This window comes from Salmo trutta, chromosome 33, assembly GCF_901001165.1.
Source record: "Salmo trutta chromosome 33, fSalTru1.1, whole genome shotgun sequence".
NCBI lineage: Eukaryota > Metazoa > Chordata > Actinopteri > Salmoniformes > Salmonidae > Salmo > Salmo trutta.
In genome coordinates, this window is record NC_042989.1 from 17138982 (window position 1) to 17164003 (window position 25022).

General features: G+C 42.9%; 1 protein-coding gene across 4 annotated transcripts in view; it reads right to left on the reverse strand.

Moving 5' to 3' along the window:
* The window catches only part of syne2b (spectrin repeat containing, nuclear envelope 2b), a 142167-nt gene that overhangs the window by 21218 nt on the left and 95927 nt on the right, over positions 1-25022 (reverse strand). For all 4 annotated transcript variants that reach the window (XM_029730043.1, XM_029730040.1, XM_029730039.1 and 1 more), the window contains 22 exons: positions 24597-24728; positions 18038-18231; positions 15606-15744; positions 15280-15495; positions 14778-14930; positions 14502-14663; positions 14074-14229; positions 13477-13620; positions 13178-13348; positions 8999-9132; positions 8703-8907; positions 8368-8550; positions 8121-8240; positions 7873-8027; positions 7596-7743; positions 7317-7411; positions 6756-6987; positions 6474-6668; positions 4668-4793; positions 3999-4154; positions 996-1154; positions 43-209 (listed from right to left, as the gene is read on the reverse strand). In XM_029730043.1, coding sequence (XP_029585903.1) covers positions 43-209; positions 996-1154; positions 3999-4154; positions 4668-4793; positions 6474-6668; positions 6756-6987; positions 7317-7411; positions 7596-7743; positions 7873-8027; positions 8121-8240; positions 8368-8550; positions 8703-8907; positions 8999-9132; positions 13178-13348; positions 13477-13620; positions 14074-14229; positions 14502-14663; positions 14778-14930; positions 15280-15495; positions 15606-15744; positions 18038-18231; positions 24597-24728 — 3542 coding nt within the window. The remainder of the gene's footprint in view (positions 1-42; positions 210-995; positions 1155-3998; positions 4155-4667; positions 4794-6473; positions 6669-6755; positions 6988-7316; positions 7412-7595; positions 7744-7872; positions 8028-8120; positions 8241-8367; positions 8551-8702; positions 8908-8998; positions 9133-13177; positions 13349-13476; positions 13621-14073; positions 14230-14501; positions 14664-14777; positions 14931-15279; positions 15496-15605; positions 15745-18037; positions 18232-24596; positions 24729-25022) is intronic.

Here is a 25022-nt window from a genome sequence, read left to right on the forward strand (position 1 = left end):
TATTGTGGTCAGAGAGTTGTAAAGGTCCAACTGTGGTCCTACCTGGTCTCTATGTGATCAAACAGGTGCTGCCAGCGGTCGTTGATGTCCTTCAGCTTGTCGTTGACCTCGGTCTCCTTGGTCTTGTTGCTAGCGGTGATGAGCTGCTCTCCAAGCAGCTTCAGGTGGGTTTTATTCTCACTGAAGAGGTTGATCTCCTCCATACAGTCCTGGGAGTCACACAGAATGGGAATGAGTATCTGAATGAGTGCACGTGTTGTGTCAAATTAATGTTTGCATGAGAGGGAGAGGGTATGTGAGAGTGGGTCGAAAGGTTTTGTGAATGATGGTATTCTATAGGAGGACATTTCCCCCAATAGCATGCATTATGATATCAACGTTTTAAAAAGTCCAATATTGTCCAGTCAACAAAGTGTGACATCCACCTCCCTCCAAGTGGCCCTGCTGCTGAGATTAAAACAGCTGTCGTTCCATTCACTGGCAGGGTAATTCACAGCGCATTGAAAACTTTGCATCCCTCCCTCCTTCTCTCGGTCTCCTCCTTCAGAACACAGAACATTCTCCACCACTCTAACTGCTGTCTGCTAGCATGGGCTACTTGTAGAGAGCTACTTTCTCTGTTTACTTCCCTACTTTCATACGGTGGACTTTGATCGGCTGTTGAGGGGGAGCCAATCAGTGGAGTGACAGAAACCAGTCTGGATATGTTTAAAAGTCTGACCGTTGAACTCTGGCTGTTGGTTAAATCTAATCTAAATGACAATAGATAAATGAATCACTGTTTACGTTCCACAGCGCCAGGCCGGTTTATTGTTCTAATAATCCAATTCAACTTTAAAGTTTTCATCATTTTGACCTAAACTTGATTTAGATAACTCTGACTAAGCTATACACCAAAGGGAGTGAAACTGTTCAAACTGTTTTGATTATATTCGAATCACAGAGACTCAGGACCCCCCTCGTGGGCCAAGCAGCATGGTACAGCCCCCCCCTACCTTCTTCAGCTTCTCCACCATCTCCTCGATGCTGATGTCGGCATTGTGTGCCACTTTGTTTTCCATCTGCGTCAGCCATTCACAAAGCTCCTTGTTTTTCTCATTAAAGATGATCCAGGCGTTGAGACGGTCTGCTATCTCCTGTTTACGTAGGGAGACCTTAAAGGAAACACAGAATATGGACAATATAGGCTTAATGGGCAATAATAGATGGTCAATATACCATAGATAACTGTTATCATATCTACTATATGGTTAAATTGTGAGTTAGGTGGGCATGGATTCTGCAAGGGTTTCTCCAAACTAAATAACAGTGACAGTAAGATTGCCAAGGGAATGTCAGGGAAACCAGTTCAATTGCTTCACCAAAGTTTCCTTCAAGTTAGTAATGATGTAATGATAAATAATGATGACACAAAGATGTGGAGCATTCACACAGACAGGTATGATTTCTCTTCAAGCAGGACTTGAGTAGAACTGTACCTCATTGCATGGCAAAATGAAGTCTGTTCGTACTACTCTGTGTGACACGAGAGAGAAGGATTTGTTGTGGCGCATGAGAAACAGGTTCACACTATTAACGGCTGCCGTGATTATGAGTACTTCACGACAATGCCACCTCACTTCACCACCCAATTAACAGGCAGGTGTGGTCCTATACTCACAGATAAAAGAAACCAATATCCTCTACACTACATGACCAAAAGTATGTGGACACCTGCTCGTCGAACATCTCATTCCAAAATCATGGGCATTAATATGGAGTTGGTCCCCCTTGCCCGCTATAACAGCCTCCACTCTTCTGGGAAGGCTTTCCACTAGATGTTGGAACATTGCTGCGGGGACTTGCTTCCATTCAGCCACAATAGCATTAGTGAGGTCAGGCACTGATGTTGGGCGATTAGGCCTGGCTCGCAGTCGGCGTTCCAATTCATCCCAAAGGTGTTCTATGGGGTTGAGGTCAGAACTCTGTGAAGGCCAGTCAAGTTCTTCCATACCGATCTCGACAAACCATTTCTGTATGGACGTCGCTTTGTGCAAGGGGACATTGTCATGTTGAAACAGGAAAATGCCTTTCCCAAACCGTTGCCACAAAGTTGGAAGCACAGAATCGTCTAGAATGTCATTGTTAAGATTTCCCTTCACTGGAACTAAGGGGCCTAGCACGAACCATGAAAAACAGCCCCAAACCATTACTCCTCCTCCACCAAACTTTACAGTTGGCACTATGCATTGAGGTAGGTAGCATTCTCCTGGCATCTGCCAAACCAAGATTAGTCCGTCGGACTGCCAGATGGAGAAGCGTGATTCATCGCTCCAGAGAACGCATTTCCACTGCTCCAGAGTCCAATGGCGGCGCGCTTTACACCACTCTAGCCAATGCTTGACATTGAGCATGGTGATCTTAGGCTTCTGTGCTCGGCCATGGAAACCCATTTCATGAAGCTCCCGTCGAACAGTTATTGTGCTGACGTTGCTTCCAGAGGCAGTTTGGAACTCAGTAGTGAGTGTTGTAACCGAGGACAGATGATTTTTACGCTCTACGCGTTTTAGCACTCGGCGGTCCCATTCTGAGCTTGTGTGGCCTACCACTTCGCGGCTGAGCAGTTGCTGCTCCTAGACATTTCCACTTCACAATAACAGGACTTACAGTTGATCTAGCAGGGCAGAAATGTGACGAACATCCTATGACGGTGCCACGTTGAAAGTCACTGAGCTCTTCAGTAAGGCCAATCTACTGCCAATGTTTGTCTATGGAGATTGCATGGCTGTGTGCTCGATTTTATAAACCTGTCAGCAACGGGTGTAGCTGAAATAGCCGAATCCACTAATTTAAAGGGGTGTCCACATACTTTTGTATATATAGTGTATCTTGTACTCAGGCAGAGTTGCCACAGCAGCACAGAAAGAGTTAACCCAAAGTTAGGCCAAGAAAGTGAAAGGTAAGATGGACTCCATCTGCTATGAACATCATGTGCTTATTCACCATTTATCAAAAACAAATGCAAAATATGTCTTCTCTTGATCTACATTCACTTCCACTAATAAAAACACCTTCCCAAAGACTTCATGTTAATTTTCTGCCACTTGCCAGACTGAGTGTGAGTCTAACAGAGTCAGTCTGATGGGTACACAACTCAGAGAGAGACATGGTGGATGGTGTGGAGGAACATTAGGAGACGTGTAAGCAACACCCTTCAGCTGACTGCTGCATCGTGTTCCCATGTGACAGATTTTGGGATGAGCACCAGGCACAGGAGTAAACACTCCCCTTGAAATCAAATCACAAGTTCCATCAGTAAAACTGTACTCATTTTGTCATTTAAGCCTGAAAACAGTGAATCCGTTTTTTTTTTACTCACCCGGTTGAAGTGAAAGCCTTAGAATAGCCATAGCAACGGCCTTAGCCTGACGACAGGCTGATTTCCAATACAAAGGGCCTGCTTCCTGAAGTCTAAACTAATTTCTTCATCACCATCTGGCCCCCCATTCCCACACAGCCATCTCCCCCAAACCCTCAAACCTGTAGGTCTCTACTCCAGAAACTAACCCAAAAGCTCAGGCTCCAGCACATATCCACCAAACTTGGTTTTCTATGGTTGACCATAACATAATAAAACAATTATACAATAATATTTCAGAAAATTTGACATTTTTAAAGTTCTTGAAGTGTACCACTACCAACTGGGTAATATTTATATAAAACAAATCAAAAGAGTAATCAAATCAGAGTCAGATGACAGCTTGTTTCCCTTGCAAAACAACTACTGATTGGATTAAGAAATTGAGTTTGTGTATTTTGTTATCTGGACATTCATGCCAACCAACCTTTTCTATATATGTCACTACGGCAGCTGCTGTCCCAACACAAACATACACACACAGGGACTGTTTGGCTACTGCCTACACACTAAACACACTCAGCCTAGTGAGCCTTGAGCCTGCAGGCTGTCTACCCAGAGCCCAGCCGTCTCCCCAGCCCCAGCCAGCCATGTCCCCTACCTTGAGGCAGAGTTCCTCCCATTGACAGTGGAGGTGCTCCACCTGCTCCTGGAGTAGCAGCACGTCGTCAGCAATGATGTACTGGGACAGGTCCGTCTTCATGGTGGCAAGCTCAGTCAGGCTCTCAGCCCAGTCATCCAGTGAGTTCTCAGCCTCCTGCATACCATAACACAGCACCAACAAACTGTCCCGTCAGACCCCCTCCGCTCCAGTCCACGCCACGCGCCCTCTCTCTCTCTCTCTCTCTGTCCTGCCCCTTCTCTCTGCTCTGCCTCTCTCTCTTTTTCTCCCCGCCCCAGGAGAGGATTAAGGGCCGCACCAGACCAGGACAGGAGGGGGGAGGGGATAAACCCATGATGGGCCACAAGGGATTGATAAGCCAAACATGCTACCAACTTGGCTCTGCTCTTGGGTTCTGACTGATACTTTATCTGTTTTAGATGTGCTTCAGTGGGCCAACTAATGGCTTCCCAGTCTAAGGACTGAAGTCTCATCAGCTTCTACTGCACAGTGCACACAATAAACTTTGATAACACAAAACAAATTACCACATGAACACCAAAAGGACTCTTTTGTTCCTAACTTTTGTCCTACTCCATTCTGCCCTATGTATTCACACACTGGGTGAAAGGGTCGAGACATTTGGAAACAACTGTGTTTGCCACTTACCTTAGTGAGTTTCTCTGTAACTCGGAGCTCATTGTCATGTTCTGGGATCGACTGCTTCAGTCCGGTCTGCATGGTGTCCAGCTGCTGCATGCTATCGGATAGTCTGGCCTCGCAGCGCTCCCAGTTCTGAGAGTAGAAAGGTAGTCATGTAAATAGATGTAGATATACTCTAGTTGAAGGAGTAGTTGAGAAGGTTAGTAGAAGTTAAGAGGAGCATTTCTGTTTTAGCACTGAAAATTATTTTTAGTGCCTCCATTGTCAGGGTAGATGAAAAGGGAATTTATGTAATCTATTGGTGTCAGTACAATCACCTCCTTTGTCTTTTACTTCCCTCATTATTTGTTATCTATTGCCTGAGGATTGGATTAACATATTCTGTCATTGGATTTTATCAAAGCAACGAAAGACTTGGCCAAACAGCAGACGAAAGGGGAGAGCGGGTTAAGGTTTCCAAGAACAGACACATGAGACCTCCCACAGAAGGAGAGGCCAGGTGTGCCAATTCAGGTCAGTGAAACATCAACATATCTCATGCCTCAGCCCTTCGTAGAGTATCTCTAGGTAATGCCCGAGGAACAGCAGGGCCAAAAACAAGCAGGTTTACTCAGTTGGAGAGACTCTGGTCTCCATGTCCACCTTAGTGCTCCTGACAGCTCAGGGACCAGAGGGGTTCAAGTGCTCTAATACCCAGACAGGCTTACACTAAGCTGCCTCCTGGCCTGCCTGCCTCCTCCCTGCCTGCATGCTTGCCTCCTCCAGGCCTGCCTGCTTCGTCCCTGCCTGCCTCGTCCTTGCCTGCCTCATCCCTGCCTGCCTGCCTGCCTCCTCCCTGCCTGCCTGCCTGCCTGCCTGCCTCCTCCCTGCCTGCCTCGCTGTGGTTACTACATGATTGCATATGTGTTATTTCATAGTTTTGATGTCTTCACTATTATTCTACAATGTAGAAAATAGTAAAAAATAAAGAAAAACCCTTGAATGAGTAGGTGTTCTAATACTTTTGACCGGTAGTGTATATGGGGATCTGTTTCTAGGATCACTCACTCTGATAAGGGACGAATCACTTTTACAGGCCTACTCAATGGTAAAATATTTCCTCCATGAACCACAAGCTGTCATAAAGAGCCTTAAAACTACTGCGTGCTGTGGGTCAAAGAGCCTTCTCATGACTGAATGATTTATCAAGTCTGAAAGCTGACTAGGGCACTCCCTCTGACAAAAAGTTGACCAGTAATCAACTCAGTCAATCGGTCAGTATCCCACACTGCCAGAAACCCAGATCAGTGCTAGACTAAGCCAGACTACTGGATGAGTGGATCGTTGTTATAGAGAAGATCCAGGAATGTACTGTAGGTCAGTGGGCTGATCTGTGTGTTTCAGGCCCAAAACTGCTTTGAGCCCAATGAGGGAGGAAATGGACTGCATGTAACAGTAGGGCTAGAATGGGCATTTAAGGTGAAATGTAACCACAGTAAGGGGGCAGGAGGTGAAATATAATAAGGCATTTCTAAAAGTAGACCTCTGACTGTAGAGAATGCCTGTTTTACATCAGACATTTCAAGGCAAAGCTAAGATCTTTCGTTATATTGTAAACCTATGCCTCTGACAGAACTTTACTCAATTCTATTCAATTCGAAGGTATCCTCTTAACTCTGACCTATCATTTCAATCAATAATTTTATAATCAAATACACTTAAAACATGTTATTTCACAAAACTGTGATCAACAGATAATGATCTTCCTATAGGTCAGCTGATTGATCTTCCCCAAGCTGCTGTCTCCCACTGACTGAGGGGCAAGAGGAGCACCTGAATGATAGCGTTTGTTATGTCCTTTCTCTTTTCCAGCAGTCCTTGCAGGTTCTCCCAGTCCTCCTGCAGGGTAGCCAGCTCGGTCTGCAGCTGTGCCTGAGTCTGTTCGTCCCCCATGGAGAAGAGCTGACGGCCCATCTCCAGAGTGTGGATGTAGCTGCACTGGTACCTCTGGAAAAGCAGCTCCGTGTGCTACAGTCCACAGAAGACAGAAGGAGTGCACTGTCATTTATGAACCCTTGCCCTTCCCCTTGGCTGTATCAATCTCTAACCTCTTACCTTTATGTCGTAGAGGGAGCTTCGGAGCTGCTGCAGGCTGCAGTGGGCTGGCCCTGTGGGGGGCAGGAGGGCCTGGGCATCTGCTATGAACCTCTGGAGCTTCCTGAGGCTGCGGCTGTAGAGGTGCCAGTGTTTGACTAGCCCCTCCACCAGGGAGCTCCTCTGAGCTGCCCTCTGAACAGCCCCCTGCCAGTGCTCCCTCAGCTGGGCCAGCTTCAGGATGAAGTCGCTCCTGGGGGACAGAGAACGGTAACAACATACAAATGAATACAACTATAAGAGTAACTCAGAAAGCTCAAATCAATGACAATGATTGATAATGATCAAAAACGTGTAACTAATCGCCAGCTGATGGTCAAAGGACCACGACGCCCGTTAATAGAGGTGGATAAACATCAATGGTGCAACAGTTCTTACAAAGACTCTAACATTGATTGCCAGGTCGCAATTGTAAATGAGAACTTGTTCTCAACTTGCCTACCTGGTTAAATAAAGGTGAAATAAAAAAAATAAAAAAATAAAATTGATCATGTGAGCAGAGAATTTCTGTCCTGTCCTCACCTATCCTCCACGTCTCCCCTCTGCAGCAGACGTAGAGAATCATTGATGACAGAGTGCAGGATCTGATGACCGATAGACATCTCTAACTGGAACCTCTGAGACACCAGAATCACAATATTACTGTCATATTCACTGGCCTAGTTAGTGTAGATAGATACTGATAGTGGCTGTATTTTTGTGTGTGTGTGTGCGTAAGTGCGTGCGTGCAAGAGTCCGTGTGTGCGTGTGTATGTGCGTATGTGTGTGATGTAAGCGTGCGAGCGTATGTGTGTTTGTCACCTGGTGTGTGCGTAGCTGCTCTCTCAGGCCGCTGTAGGTGCTGGCCAGGTCTACTGCTAGGCTGTCCTCCATCGTCTGTAGGAAGTCCATCCAGTTCTCACACTTCTCCTGAAAACTCTGTTGCCTCAGTGACTCTGTCTGCAACTCACTGACACACAAACAAGACACACATTAAACCTGCCATACTGTTTTCTAGTGTAATAGTAGGGCATAGACTCTGTCTGTTAGTGTCTCTCACGTTTCCACTCTGACAGTAAAACACTTCTACTGTACTGACCTGTAGGTCTCCACAGCGCGGGCCGAGGCCTGAGCCCAGCTCCAGTTGAGGCTCTGTAGTCTGTGGGTGGCAGGGTCACTGAGGGTCAGCCTGTAGCTCAGCTCATTCAGTATGTCCAGGTCAGGAGAGAAGCCACTCAGCTCCAGCAGACCCATCTGGAACACATGGATCCACAGTCAGTCTCTGGATATACAGTATTCAATACAGAGGTCTGACTTTAGCACAAGGTCTGTTTTGTGTTGGCCTACCTTGGATATATACATTTGTGGAGGCACGGTTACACTTTTCAGTCTCCCCTCCCAGTCCTCAAGGTGTTTCTCAAGGGATGCCAAGACACTCTCAAACTCCTGGAGCTGATCATGCGCTTCCTGCACACAGATAAACACATGAATAACATGGTCAGGGATCAGGCATAAAGGCATACATAACATAATTAAACTAGTAATGTCATACAAGTAGCTATAAAACAATAAGGCATATATCACCACACAGTACCTGGAGATGCCCAAGCTTATCGGCCAGTGACTGGCTCAGATGTAGGACACCACGGGTCAGCATACGGCTCTCTGATTGGATGAAGACGGCAGACGAGGGTTCCACTCGTCCACTGAGTTCCTTAGAGGCCTCTAGCACCCCCTCCAGGTTGGTCTGTAAACTGTCTGTTCTCTCCTGCAGGCTCTGGGACAGGGGCAATGGGAGAAATACAGCAGCGAGGATGACAAAGTTCTCACAAGAACTGATTCAGGATCAGTCTGATCTATACTCTCATACGACTCATTAACTATCTGCATATTCCCTCTACCATGTAGCGTTCACAATATCCCACTTACATGGACGGCCTGTATCTGGGCTGTAACCAGTTGTGTAGTGTTGTCCTGACCAGGTGGCTGGTTCATCAGAGCTGTGACATCACCCCTCAGTGTTTGCAGACGTTGGGAGAAAGGTACAGAGAGACGGGCATAAGCCCCCCAGATCTGGAGCAGTGTCTGAGTTCTATTCAGGTGATTCTCCAGCTCACGATTCACCTTATTCCACCTTGAAAGACCACGAAAAGACCACTCAGTGTGTGTGTATTTGCGTGTGCATGTGTATATGCGTGTTTGTGTGTACTGTAGTTTACACTGACCTGGTTCTCTCTCTATCCAGTTGCTCTGACATGAGGAAGGTGGCTGTAGGACTGATCATGTCCCTGAGGATGGAGAGAGTGTGGATCAGACCGTCCCATTCTGAGTCACACCCCTCAGTCTCCTTCCTTAGAAGCTAGATACAGGAACACATACACAACAGTGTGATCGCCTGCTCATAAACTGTATTATAACAGGAACAGTGCAATGACAGGTTAAAAGACAGAGGTCATATACCCAGTTACAAATCAACAGTGGCGACCCGCCATTCAGGGCCCCACCTTTTTAACAAAAAAAAGTGGGGGGGTTGCCTGTTTTGCATGTTATTTTGACATTAATAAATCAAATCAAATCACATTTTATTTGTCACATACACATGGTTAGCTGATGTTGTGAAATGCTTGTACTTCTAGTTCCGACAGTGCAGTAATATCTAACAAGTTATCTAAAAATTCCACAACAACTTCCTAATACATACTAATCTAAAGGGATGGAATAAGAATACGTACATATAAATATATGGATGAGCGATGACCGAGCAACATAGGCAAGATGCAATAGATGGCATAAAATACAGTATATACAGTTGAAGTCGGAAGTTAACATACACTTAGGTTGGAGTCATTAAAACTAGTTTTTCAACCACTCCACACATGTCTTGTTAACAAACTAGAGTTTTGGCAAATCGGTTAGGACATCTACTTTGTGCATGACACAAGTAATTTTTCCAACAATTGTTTACAGACAGATTATTTCACTTATAATTCACTATATCGCATACATACACGAAGTTGACTGTGCCTTTAAACAGCTTGGAAAATTCCAGAAAATTATGTCATGGCTTTAGAAGCTTCTGATAGGCTAATTGACATCATTTGTGTCAATTGGAGGTGTACCTGTGGATGTATTTCAAGGCCTACCTTCAAACTCAGTGCCTCTTTGCTTGACATCATGGGAAAATCTAAAGAAATCAGCCAAGACCTCAGAAAAAACATTGTAGACCTCCACAAGTCTGGTTCATCCTTGGGAGCAATTCCCAAACGCCTGAAGATACCACGTTCATCTGTACAAACAATAGTAAGCAAGTATAAACACCATGGGACCACGCAGCAGTCATACCGCTCAGGAAGGAGATGCGTTCTGTCTCATGAATGTTTTTTGGTGCGAGAAGTGCAATTCAGTCCCAGAACAAAAGCAAAGGACCTTGTGAAGATGCTGGAGGAAACAGGTACAAAAGTATCTATATCCACAGTAAAACGAGTCCTATATCGACGTAACCTGAAAGGCCGCTCAGCAAGGAAGAAGCCACTGCTCCAAAACCGCCATAAAAAGGACAGACCACGGTTTGCAACTGCACATGGGGACAAAGATCGTGCTTTTTGGAGAAATGTCCTCTGGTCTGATGAAACAAAAATAGAACTGTTTGGCCATAATGACCATTGTTATGTTTGGAGGAAAAAGAGGGAGGCTTGCAAGCCGAAGAACACCATCCCATCCGAAGCACGAGGGTGGCAGCATCATGTTGTGGGCGTGCTTTGCTGCAGGAGGGACTGGTGCACTTCACAAAATAGATTGCCTCATGAGCAAGGAAAATTATGTGGATATATTGAAGCAACATCTCAAGACATCAGTCAGGAAGTTAAATATTGGTAGCAAATGGGTCTTCCAAATGGACAATGACCCCAAGCATACTTCCAAAGTTATGTCAAAATGGCTTAAGGACAACAATGCCAAGGTATTGGAGTGGCCATCACAAAGCCCTGACCTCAATCCTATAGAATATTTGTGGGCAGAACTGAAAAAGCATGTGTGAGCAAGGAGGCATACAAACCTGACTCAGTTACACCAGCTCTGTCAGGAGGAACGGGTCAAAATTCACCCAACTTATTGTGGGAAGCTTGTGGAAGACTACCCGAAACGTTTGACCCAAGTTAAACGATTTAAAGGCAATGCTACCAAATACTAATTGAGTGTATGTAAACTTCTGACCCACTGGGAGTGTGATGAAAGAAATAGAAGCTGAAATAAATCATTCTCCCGGACTATAAGCCGCAACTTTTTTCCCAGGCTTTGAACCTCGCGGCTTAAACAATGACAAGGCTAATATATGGATTTTTCCAGCTTTAAAAAAAAAATTCTCCAAAAAAACACATTCTGTGACGTGCTCAGATTTTTGGCGGCATGAAGCTTTCATTAGACCAATGAAATTGCCGAACGAGTTAAGGTCAAACAACTTTTTTGTTTACTGTTTAGATTAAATCGAGCGCTCTCAAACTTCCCATCATTCTGATTACGGTAGTCATTTTGTCACCCTCATCATGGCAAAGACACGGAGAAATGCATATGATGCAGCTTTCAAGTTGAAGGCGATTGATCTGGCTGTTGGAAAAGGAAATAGAGCTGCTGCACGGGAGCTTGGTAATGAGTCGATGATAAGACGTTGGAAACAGCAGCGTGAGGAATTGACTCAGTGCAAAAAGACAACTAAAGCTTACTGCTAATTTTTTTTTGTTACAAGCCGTGTTTCGTTAAAGCCTATTTATTTTTGTTACAAGCCGTGTTTCGTTAAAGCCTGTGTAAAGTTCATTTGTTTCAATGTACCGGTAGGCACCTGCGGCTTATAGACGTGTGCAGCTTATTTATGTTGAAAATAATATATTTTTTAAAATTCAGTGGGTGCGGCTTATATTCAGGTGCGCTTAATAGTCCGGAAATTACGGTAATTAAGAGAAATTATAGATAAAACGTATCGGTGCTCATCGGCCATTGGACATAAAGTGGGTGTGTGGTCCCAAGTCTGGGTTAGCGGGTCTCTTTTCCAAGCTTAAAAGGATACATTTTCAACATTGGCCATGCTGTCAATCCAGCATGACCTCTGCCGTGGTAAAAACAACTGGAAACTCAGAACTGGGAAATCTGACTGGGACAACTGGGAACTCTGGGAAAAAAAACGAGCTCCCACTGGGAAAAAAACATTTTGAACAGTCATCCAACTCGGAATTGCAAGTAGGGAACTTGGGCCTCGTTCTAGAGCTCCAACCTGAAGATCATTGATGTCACCTTGTTTTGTCTGAGTTCCCAGTTGTCTTGAAAGCACAATAAATCCAGAGAATGCCAGACTTTGATTACAAAGTTTGATAACAAAATTTGTCTGCGGAGGACCACCGTGCCACCTTCCTGTTCAAGTGAGCACAGCACAACAAGGTGAGTCTGAAATGTATTGTATGCTGCTGCATAAATTATGTAATATGCCAAGGAGGTATGTATACTGTAGCTAAGAAAGTAATACTAAGTGTATGTTGTGTAGTAAGCTGTTAGTATGTGAGCTCCTGAGTGGAACAACCGTTTAAGGCACTGCATCTCAGTGCAATAGGCGTCACTATGGTACCTTGGGAGTCCCATAAGGCGGCGCACAATTGGCCCAGCGTCGTCGGGGTTTGGCCTGAGTAGGCCGTCATTGCAAATTAGAATTTGTTCTTAACTGACTTGCCTAGTTAAATAAAGGATCAATTAAAAATGGTCCCTTTTCCGCTCTTAATTTCGCCTACTGTTCTGACTTGGTGGTGTCCATGTAGCCTGTAGCCTGTTTTAGAGAAATGTAATCATTGAATATTGTAAAAGCTTTCATTGTCTGCTTATATGCCCCCTTTATTTATCCAACGGTTCTGACTTGGTGTACAGGGAGAATACCGTAAGAACGGCCCATGTTCCGAATTCTAAACAGTTATATTGACTACGTCTGTCCTAGCTTGCTCATTAATGTCTTAATCAAAATTACAGATTGCCTCTTATCCGCTCGTCATCCCCTTATGCCATAGTTTATACATCTCAATTGTCATTAGAAATAACATTTGTTAAGCAAGTCAGCCATATTAGGTACTTTTTTTTAGAGGCAGAAAATGAGACTGAATGAACTGTTTCGCTGCCAGACAAGACTCCGCTGATAGCCAGGTGTAGCAGTGGTAAGGTGTTGGGACTGCTGTTGGGACTCTGCTGTTGGGACAGCTTTATGTAGGCCCTAACAGTTTGTGGGCACCATTTGTCACCGTTATAGTGCAATTAATGTATTGTTTAGTGTTGTGCTGTGTTTGTGTAGTGACTTTGCTGGCATGCCCCACTAAGATTTACATGCTAAAATCGCCACTGCAAATCAAACTTGATGGGTATACTGTAGTACCTACCTGGAGCTTTTCATGGAGTCCTTGCAGGGCCTGGAGAGAAAGCTGAGGGAAGCAGCTGTATTCCATAGCCTGGCCGGTCTTCACTGTGTCCAGTGTTGCATCATTCAGTCCTTTCTCAAACCCAGCCCACAGCTCCAATACCTGTTTCAGTCTCTGTCGCACAGCTGGGTTCTGGAGGGGGAAACAATGAGTCAAAATAGGAGCCACTACACCCTACAATTTGAAGGTTTTTACAACTAGTCCCCATGCAGTGAATACATGTATTTGCTAAGCAACTGCCATCATTCCCCTGAGCTTACCTCTTGACTGAGGGCTGTACAGGCCTTAATGACATCATCTGTCTGAGTGATGAAGGCACAGGTGCCATCCTCTTTTCCTGTGTGGTGTTTCTCTCTCAACTCTTGAAGTGCTGTATAATTTAGCCAGAGTTTCTCCTCCAGACCCTGACAGACAGGAGTAGGAGTAAGAAAACACAATAACACATGCATGTTCAACTGTAGGTCCAATCCCCAATGTATTTGATTTATTTATTACGTTTATTTGAAACTGGGACAATGTACAACAAAATATATGTCTCAGAAGTAAGATTTAGCTAATATCTCATTTCCATCTGCAGTCCCTGGGCAGGTGAACATATAAACATTATATATTAGCAGACATCATACTGTACATGCATCAGACATCTTAAAAACAAAAGTCAAGACATTACACATCAAAATCATTGCACATCATTTCTAATAAATTGCCTTTGGATCTGATAATATTGTGGTTCTAAAAAACATAAACACCTGGTGAAAACAAAATATTGCACATAGCCCCGTCATCATAGAAATAACTAGAGGGCAAATGACTTGACACCTGTGGTACTGTACACCAGGTTCTGTTTTTCAACACACCTCACAGGTTTTTAAGCTCTTCTCCACCTCAGAGTGACTGACAGGCCTCTGGGCTGAGCCCATCCACTCTCTCTGACTGGTGAGCCAGGTGTGGTGGTGCTGCAGTCTGACCTCTCTCTCTGTGCACATCATCAGCTCCTGTTCAACATCCTGGATCTGCAGAGGGAAAGTCAATAGATATGGGATCAAATCATAATCAGTGGGAATGATTGGTGCTATAAAACAGGAGGTGTCACTAAAAATTACCAATAGCTATAGGATCAAATCATCAATAGGATGGATTGATTCTCTTAAAATAGCCTAGGATTTGTTACAAAAAGGCTTTAAAAATCGAAGGGGTTGAGCATCACGTTGATATTTTATATTAAAGACTATCCATAGGTTGAGGTTCTGTAAGCTATTTTCTCTTTTCCCGATTGAGTTCTCACCTGGTTGTTGATGGTGCCCTGTAGACTGAGCCAGCGATGGTTAAGACCGCCCAGCTCATCAGCATAATCTTGGTGTTCATATCGCCCTCTGCTCGTCTGTAACTCCGACTGGTTGACATAGTCTACTGTGAGCTGGCGGACTGCTATCTCAGCCTTACACACCTGTAGGAGAGAGAGAGACGTCGGGAATCAACCAATTTGTTTATGCAAATATAAATACTTTTACCTTACCAGGTATTGAATAAGAGAGGACAAACTGAATCTGTCAGTTGCTACCTTGAAGCTCTGAAGGACTAGGTTGAGGTCCGCATTGGTGGAGGTGGTTTTTTGGACCCTATCCCTCTGCTCTTCTAGCCTGGCCTCAGTCTCTCCAACCCAGGCTAGCAGCTCAGTCAAGGCCCCCTGTGGGGACAGCCTCTCCATCAACAACTGACAGACGGAAGAAGAGGAGGGAGAGGAGACAGTCAGCAGCATTGCAGTTCTTGACAGACTCAAACCGGTGTGCATGGCACCTACTACCATACACTGTTCAAAGACACTTAAATATTTTGTCTTGCCCATTCACCCTCTGAATGGCAAACATACACAATCCATGTCTCAATTGTCTCAAGGCTTAAAAATCATTCTTTAACCTGTCTCCTCCCCTTTATCTACATTGATTGAAATGAATTTAACAAGTGACATCAATAAGGGATAATTGCTTTCACCTGGATAGTCTATGTCATGGAAAGAGCAGGTGTTCCTAATGTTTTGTACACTCAGTGTATGACCCACTCACCTGATGCAGAGTCTGCTGGACAGCAGGTATATCAGACAGAATGCCAGCCCAGTCCTGCTCTATCTGTCTGAGCTGGGTCTGTACAGAGCAAAGCTCTGGGGCAGCAGACTGGGGCTCTGGCGCTGTCGCTGCCTCTCTCAGCTGCAGTAGCTGTGTTCCAGTGGTGATCACTGAGGCCTTCAGAGCCGACCTAACTTCCAGCTCTTTGGTGAAGTCCTACAAACATGACATGGTCATATTCACCAGAGGGTCATTCACCACAACATGTTCTCACAGGCGTTGACTTGACTGGAAAAAAAACTGTCCATATAAGATTCTGGGTTTACCATATACTGGTTAAGGTGGGAGTGAATGGGTTTCAGCTCTCGCTCCTGATTGGCTGTGAGAGTGAAAATGATCCAACTGTTGATGTGTTCCCTGGCCCCAACGATCCATTTGCTCAGTGCCACAAAGTCACGGGAAAACCTGCAGTGGTGAGATTAGGGTCATTCTTCTCAACTTCTGATTTTGGTTTAAAGGTCCAATCCAGACATTTTCATCTCAATATAACATTTCTGGGTAACAATTAAGTACCTTACTGTGATTGTTTTAAATTAAAATGGTAAAACATATATATATATATATATATATATATATATATGTATATATGTTTTACCATTTTGTGTGTGTGTGTGTGTGTGTGTGTGTGTGTGTGTGTGTGTGTGTGTGTGTGTGTGTGTGTGTGTGTATATATATATATGTATATATACATATACACACATATATACAGTGGGGGGAAAAAGTATTTGATCCCCTGCTGATTTTGTACGTTTGCCCACTTACAAAGAAATTATCAGTCTATCATTTGAATGGTAGGTTTATTTGAACAGTGAGAGACAGAATAACAACAAAAAAATCCAGAAAAACGCATGTCAAAAATGTTAGAAAATGATTTGCATTTTAATGAGGGAAATAAGTATTTGACCCCTCTGCAAAACATGACTTAGTACTTGGTGGCAAAACCCTTGTTGGCAATCACAGAGGTCAGACATTTCTTGTAGTTAGCCACCAGGTTTGCACACATCTCAGGAGGGATTTTGTCCCACTCCTCTTTGCAGATCTTCTCCAAGTCATTAAGGTTTCGTGGCTGACGTTTGGCAACTCGAACCTTCAGCTCCCTCCACAGATTTTCTATGGGATTAAGGTCTGGAGACTAGCTAGGCCACTCCAGGACCTTAATGTGCTTCTTCTTGAGCCACTCCTTTGTTGCCTTGGCCGTGTGTTTTGGGTCATTGTCATGCTGGAATACCCATCCACGACCCATTTTCAATGAGCCTGGCTGAGGGAAGGACGTACTCACCCAAGATTTGACGGTACATGGCCCCGTCCATCGTCCCTTTGATGCAGTGAAGTTGTCCTGTCCCCTTAGCAGAAAAACACCCCCAAAGCATAATGTTTCCACCTACATGTTTGACGGTGGAGATGGTGTTCTTGGGTTCATAGGCAGCATTACTCCTCCTCCAAACACGGCGAGTTGAGTTGATGCCAAGGAGCTCCATTCTGGTCTCATCTGACCACAACACTTTCACCAGTTGTCCTCTGAATCATTCAGATATTCATTGGCAAACTTCAGACGGGCATGCATATGTATTCTTGAGCAGGGTGACCTTGCGGGCGCTGCAGGATTTCAGTCCTTCACGGCGTAGTGTGTTACCAATTGTTTTCTTGGTGACTATGGTCCCAGCTGCCTTGTGATCATTGACAAGATCCTCCCGTGTAGTTCTGGGCTGATTCCTCACCGTTCTCATGATCATTGCAACTCCACGAGGTGAGATCTTGCATGGAGCCCCAGGCCGAGGGATATTGACAGTTCTTTTGTGTTTCTTCCATTTGCAAATAATCGCACCAAATGTTGTCACCTTCTCACCAAGCTGCTTGGCGATGGTCTTGTAGCCCATTCTAGCCTTGTGTAGGTCTACAATCTTGTCCCTGACATCCTTGGGGGGCTCTTTGGTCTTGGCCATGGTGGAGAGTTTGGAATCTGATTGGTGATTGCTTCTGTGGACAGGTGTCTTTTATACAGGTAACAAACTGAGATTAGGAGCACTCCCTTTAAGAGTGTGCTCCTAATCTCAGCTCGTTACCTGTATAAAAGATACCTGGGAGCCAGAAATCTTTCTGATTGAGAGGGGGTCAAATACTTATTTCCCTCATTAAAATGCAAATCAATTTATAACATTTTAGACATGTGTTTTTCTGGATTTTTTTGTTGCTATTCTGTCTCTCACTGTTCAAATAAACCTACCATTAAAATTATAGACTGATCCTTTCTTTGTCAGTGGGCAAATGTACAAAATCAGCAGGGGATCAAATACTTTTTTCCCCCACTGTATATATATATATATATATATATATATATATAGACATACATATACACACACACACATATATATATATATAGCTTCTTAGCCAAGAGCAATTTCTCAAGCAATAATTTTGCTAGGGCTGTCTGGGAGTGGTCTGAGTGGGGAGGTGAAAACTGCTCTTACACTAAAAGGGCATTATCATAATTTTCACAAATTCACGTATTATTCCAACCTCATAGTGTGGAAATACAGTATAAAACACAGGAAAATTACATTTTTGATTGCATTGACATTTAATAAGTAAATGCAACACCACAATCCCAAGTGGTTTCAAAATGTCAAAGCTGAAAACTTGCCAAATGCAATTATGAATTTTCATATCTCATCTCTAAACACTGTATCAAAGTCCTCACCTGCTCCACAGTTTCCTGTTCCTATCTGTGCTGACTCGTTGTTGCTCCAGCCTCAAGTGAAAGGTGGTCCAGCGAGCCTCCAGGCCACACCCAAACACACCCACCCCTTGGCAACCCGCCTCCTTCAGCCACCTCCCCTGCTCCTGCATCCGGCTGAACTTTGCCCCACTCTCATTCAGGACTGCTCTCATTTTCTGCCCAAGAGAGAGAACCTAATCATCAGTCTCTTCAACATAAGCCTATACGCCCCATCATATCCCACATCCCATCTCTACTGTAACACACGATAAAACCCCATCTCTCACACATGGCCCCAGCCCCAGCTCCTCAGAACCAGGCTGTGAATGAGGAAAACACTTATATTTCTAATAGAACACCACAAGAAGGGCTTCTGGACGAGGTGCACCACTCTGGCCATTTTGGATGATTGACAAGAAAAAGTAGCAGAACCAGATATAGCCATGGAGCTGGCTGGGGGTGATATAAGGGAAAATGACTGCTAGGCTGAGAATATACAGTTGAAGTGGGAAGTTTACATACACTTAGGTTGGAGTCATTAAAACTCGTTTTTCAACCACTCCACCAATGTCTTGTTAACAAACTATAGTTTTGGCAAGTCGGTTAGGACATCTACTTTGTGCATGACACAAGTAATTTTTCCAACAATTGCTTACAGACAGATTATTTCACTTATAATTCACTGTATCACAATTCCAGTGGGTCAGAAGTTTACATACACTACGTTGACTGTGCCTTTAAACAGCTTGGAAAAATCCAGAAAATGATGTCATGGCTTTAGAAGCTTCTGATAGGCTAATTGACATCATTTGAGTAAATTGGAGGTGTACCTGTGGATATATTTCAAGGCCTACCTTCAAACTCAGTGCCTCTTTGCGTGACATCATGGGAAACTCAAAAGAAATCAGCCAAGACCTCAGAAAAAAATTGTAGACCTCCACAAGTCTGGTTCATCCTTGGGAGCAATTTCCAAACGCCTGAAGGTACTACGTTCATCTTTACAACGTTCGGTACCACGTTCATCAAGACATCAGTCAGGAAGTTAAAACTTGGTTGCAAATCGGTCTTTCAAATGGACAATGACCCCAAGCATACTTCTAAAGTTGTGGCAAAATGGCTTCACAAACCCTGACCTCAATCCCATAGAAAATTTGTGGGCAGAACTGCAAAAGCGTGTGCGAGCAAGGAGGCATACAAACCTGACTCAGTTACACCAGCTCTGTCAGGAGGAATGGGCCAAAATTCACACAACTTATTGTGGGAAGCTTGTGGAAGTCTACCCGAAACGTTTGACCCAAGTTAAACAATTTAAAGGCAATGCTACCAAATACTAATTGAGTGTATGTAAACTTCTGAACCACTGGGAATGTGATGAAAGAAATAAAAGCTGAAATAAATAATTTTCTCTACTATTATTCTGACATTTCACATTCTTAAAATAAAGTGGTGATCCTAACTGACCTAAGACAGGGAATTGTTACCAGGATTAAATGTCTGGAATTGTGAAAAACTGAGTTTAAATGTATTTGGCTAAGGTGTATGTAAACTTCCGACTTCAACTGTACTCTGAGCTGAAATCAAACCCAACACACAAGGGGACATTTATTGTAGAAAATTATTCTTGGCTTTCTTTTGCAAATTACTATGAATTCAGAGACTTATTTCCTAAAACTTGTCAATACTAAACATCATGTTAAGGTGTGGGACATTCATTGTGTGACAAGAAATAACTAGCAGGTTTATTAGGCTCCAGCAGCTAGAAGTTGTCTGTCCATAATTCAACTGTGGGAACATGGAGGCTCTCAACAATAGCCAGCAGAAAGAGTTGGGCGCTACTATACAAGAGATTGTTCGTGAGGAGATTACTTCTGCCCTGGATTTACAATTAAAACTGGTAAATGAATCATTGGCGGTGCTCACTGCTAAAATGGATACCTATTCAACTAAAGTGGAAGGTCTGGAGAAGACAGCCAATGCGACAGAGGTGCGGCTCCATGACCTGGAAACAGCGCATGCTAAGTTGGAAGGGGATAATCAAACTCCTAAAAAAGAAATCACTCTAAATCATTCAAAAAATCATTCCTGTAAATTCCATGTGCGGGTCATAAGACTTGAAACTGGTATGGAGCTTCTTTCATGAGCAATCTTTTCTATAAACTGTTCGGGTCAAGTCAAGTGGTGAATTGTATGCCTTACAACAGAATCTGGGGGTCTGACCTATGCAGGGAAGAGGATCAGCATATACCCTGACCTGAGTGCCGAACTGCTTAAACAGAGTGAAACCTACAACGAGGTGAGATCCCAGCTACTCAGGCTAAACCTGAGATGTGGCTTAATCCACCTAGCAAAAATTAATCTTGATCTTCCATAACACAACACACACATTTTCCACTGCCAGGGAGGCTCAAGACTTCTTGGAGAAGCACATCAAACCCAACACAGAAGGGGACAAGCCGACAGATGGAATCCCATGACTGGCTCATTATTCAGGTATGCTATCCATGCACAATCATGCAGCCCGTGGCTATGACGCTGCCCTCAGCATAAGACAATGATAAGAACACCCCTCAGGTTTGGGTATTAAGGAATAATATTACTATTATTTCTGAGCATTGAACTTGTTATAATTATATTGCCTATAGCCCAGGACATTTACACAACGATGATACCATGCCAATTAATGATCAATGGACAATATATGGATCCTACAGCTATCCTATTTTTGACTGTTTGGGCATTAGGCTTCCATATCTGTCATACCTTATTTCTGTTTTCATTGACGTTCTTTTTTCTTCATTACCCACCCTTACATGTGTTAAGGCAGATTTGTCTCACTGTCTATGCTATTGGATAGAGAGCAAACACCACAGCTGTTCACCCCATGTTAGTGGTTCAAATGGACATCGTCAAATCAAAACCCAACCTTCATTTGCCAGTTGTGATGCACAGATGTTTCAAACTTCACTTTAGACGAGACTGACTTTATAACCAAAATTGTCCTATTTACACTTTGTAGTCAATTTTGACACTAGAATAATTGTTTCTGACTCATATCGATGCCACATAGGCCGTTTTCAAAGGGATTTGTTGCTTTTTAAAGGCAGTAGCTCCTTACTACAAAATCCTACTTTCTGTGAACAGTTTGAAACTGAAGTGAATGAATTCATAATGATTTTCTAAAATTCCGTCAACGATCCTCAGATTTTATGGGATGCCATTAAAGGTTTTATAAAAAACAATGCAACTGCATTTGCATCTGGGCTGAATAAATCACAATTCAAGAAAATATCAGAATTTGAAAAGTTGTTAATGACGTTAGAGCGTTCTCAACACTTTTTTCAGACCAGGTAGCGACTACTCTCTTCAAAGTCAAGACAGAACTAAATATAATGATAAGAAAGAGAGCAGAATTTGCCATCCATCGAGTTAGACACAACAATTATTTCCAAGCTTCTCAGTAATGAATGAATTAGTGAATATTGCAACTATTGAATCTGAATCAGGTGAATTACTATCAGAAACCAAATGAATCAACCAAAGATTCTCCCGTTTCTATAAAGAATTGTACACCTCTGATTGTAAATCCACACCAAGCCAGTTCAAGTCCTTTTTTAAAGATATAAGAACTCCCCTTCTCTCAACTGAGAAAGCCGGCTTGCTGGTAGCCCAAATCTCTCTCCATGAACTCAAAAGGGCATTAGATAACATGAAAAAAGGAACAAATTGGCTCCATTGTTACTTAAAATGATTAACACAGCTGTTCACAAAGGTTCATTTTGAAGGGATGTAAATACGGCACTAATTATGCTTTTATTAAAAAAGGGTAATGACGCCATCCAGTGCTCTCGATATCTACCTCTATCTTTGAAAACACATATATTAAACTCTTTTTTTTTTTATTCTGTCATCCTGTCTCAAAACTTACTTTACCCAAATTGGTACATCCGGATCAAAGGGGGTTTGTTAAAAAACAATTATCCTCAGATAACCTCCATTGTCTATTACATATGTGACTCATTTCAGGAAACTAGCTGTATGTCGCACTTCACTACTTGACGGAGAGGCATTTGAACGTAATCATAATTTATTTTATCAAAATGCATTTTTGGGCAGAAATGCCTTCTGGAACATTTGAACTTTCATGTGCCTTAATAACAAACTTGTATTTCATCCGTAAATATGAATAAAATTGTTAGCTTACGAGCCTAGATGGTTTAGCCACAAAAAAAGACAGGAAACTTCCCGCTAGCCATGATTGGCTGAGATAATGGATTGCCGGGATTGGTCTGCCATGTAGCATGCATCTTTCTATAATGTGAGCTGTTCAGTATGTGTTGATAGCCCTTTCTGTTCGGAATAACTGAAATAAGAAGGCAAGGTGATCCCATCTCACCTCTATTATTTTTTTGTCTAAAATTGAAATAAATTACAACAATATTGCTCAATTCTACAGATCACGTAATTTCATTATACGCCGACGATATCATACTTTATCTAGACAATGTGTCTCAATCCCTCCCAATAGCTTGGAAGATCATAGACAAATTCAGCTCCATCGCAAGTTACAAAATAAATCGAACCAAATCTTCCCAACTGCCTCTCAAGAGCCTGATGGAGGACTCCATCTCTACTAATGGAATCCCAATCATTTCCCATTTTAAATATTTGGGAATAGATATATTTCCTTCCTTAGATAAAACTATTGCCTGAAACTTTAACAGAATGCTCAAATGAATTAAATCCAACCTAAGTAGATGGACTATTATCCCAGTTTAACCGGCAGATTATCTATTGTCAAAATGAATTTATTGCCATGGCTGAATTTCTGTAGTTCAATTCTTCCCTTGCCTCCCCCTTCTGGCTATTGGGATAAAATTCATAGTTCAATTTCAAAATGTATATGGCAAGGTAAGCGAGCCCGGATAAAATTAACAAACTTACTAAGTGGGAAGACGTAGGAGGACTATCCGTACCAAACTTTTAATTGTATTTCCAAGCACTAGCATCCCAACCTAAATTGGTTTAGACATGATTCTTCCGTCCCCTGGCTGAGTATATAGAGAAATATGGTGTCTCCTACCGGACTGGAAGAGGTGGCCTTTACTGATAGATCCCTTAATCAATGAAAACTTCGCTTTGGTCCTATTATTGCTCACACAATTTCTATTTGGCACAAAACTGAAAAACAATGTAAGTGGGCATCAAAATGGCATGCCATTACTCCAATATTTCACAGTAATGCCTTGTGATCTTGAGGGCAGCATTTTGCATTCCCCCAATGGTCCAAATGGGGAATCCCTATCCTTGCCTATATCATCGACAGTAATGGTTTGAGAACATTCCAAGATTTGAAAGACACATACACATTCCAGGCAACTCCCTGGGGAAGCCCAACTACCGATAGGATTTATAAATAATAGTGCTGAGCTCTTAACCAAAATCTCGGTTATTTTGGGGTATTTAAACAACTAATTCACAAACGTCGGTGCAATTATCTGAATTCCATTTCGTTCTGTTTTTTTTCTGTGAGCTCAATGTGCGTGAGGGGATATAGATTGTGAAGGGATATAGAGAGCAGCTGTTGCTTCGCGAGGTATCTCTACCTGAAAATACATGATCAAAATGATTGATACAGTAGTTGGTATTCATCAGTCATAAAAGTATGCCTTATTTACTTTGAAGAAATACAAAATAGTGATTTTGTCAGACAGCATTGGCAGCAGCTCTATAGAGATGAGATAATGACTTGGAATGAAATAATAAAGTAATCATATAAAACAAAATGTATGATACACAACACGTAAAGTAAAGTAATGTGAATAAATAATGGTTAATAAGTGATAAGCAGTAATGGGCAGTCACTACCATCATCAGACTTGTATTAATTGTTTTATTCTGTGTTGTTACAGATTTCAACTGAAATAATCAAAATTATTTTTAAATATCAAACCGAAATCGAACCGACCTCAAAAAGCACTAATTGCTCAGCACTAATAAATACAGTAACTCGGGCTCCCGAGTGGCTCAGCGGTCTAAAGCACTGCATTTCAGTGCTTGAGGCGTCACTACAGACACCCTAGTTCGATTCCAAGCTGTATCACAACTGGCTGCGATTGGGAGTCCCATAGGGTGGTGCAAAATTGGCCCAGTGTCGTCCGGGTTTGGCCGGTGTAGGCCGTCATTGAAAATAAGAATTTGTTCTTAACTGACTTGCCTAGTTAAATAAAGGTTAAATAAATTAAAAATATATATAAACATCTTTTGGAAAGCTTATATTCCGAGCTAGCCAGTAAAAAGTATGGTCCATAGATCTAAGATAGAGATATGGGGGGGGTGGGGACTGACAACCAAAAAGGGTTAACCAAAGGGTTCTCCTATGGGAACAGACAAAGAACCCTTTAAGGTTCCAAACAGCACGTTCTTTTTCAAAGAGTGGACAGAGAATCCACTGAACTGTGATCGGCGTTCATTCTTTTGATAAATAACGCATTTTTTATGTTTATTTTCTATTAATAAGACGTTAAAGCACATGGAGTGCTACCTGATAGACAGAGAGTTTCTCGCAAATCTGTGCCACTGAGTCCTCCTCCAGGTGCATCTTGGACAGGCCAGCTTCCATATCCCTAAGCAGGGTGTCCAGACTGGTACTTTCCTCCTCCCACTGTGTCCATATCTACAACCAAACCAACAACAACAATTTAACACAACTGCACAACACACATTTTTCTATACACCATCTCAAACAGTCACACCAGCACACCTCAATATGAATCCATATCTAGCTTTAACAAAGCCAATGTTTCCTGTGCTGTGTCTACCATAGAAATCCTATTAAATTACTACAGGGACTATGTAATAAACCTTCACAGTTCCAGAATGGGGTAAAAATGGCAGCCATATCGGTCAGGGAGAAATCCAAACCAGTCTAATTGGAATGAATGGCAGTAGAAGCATAATCCTGATTTTA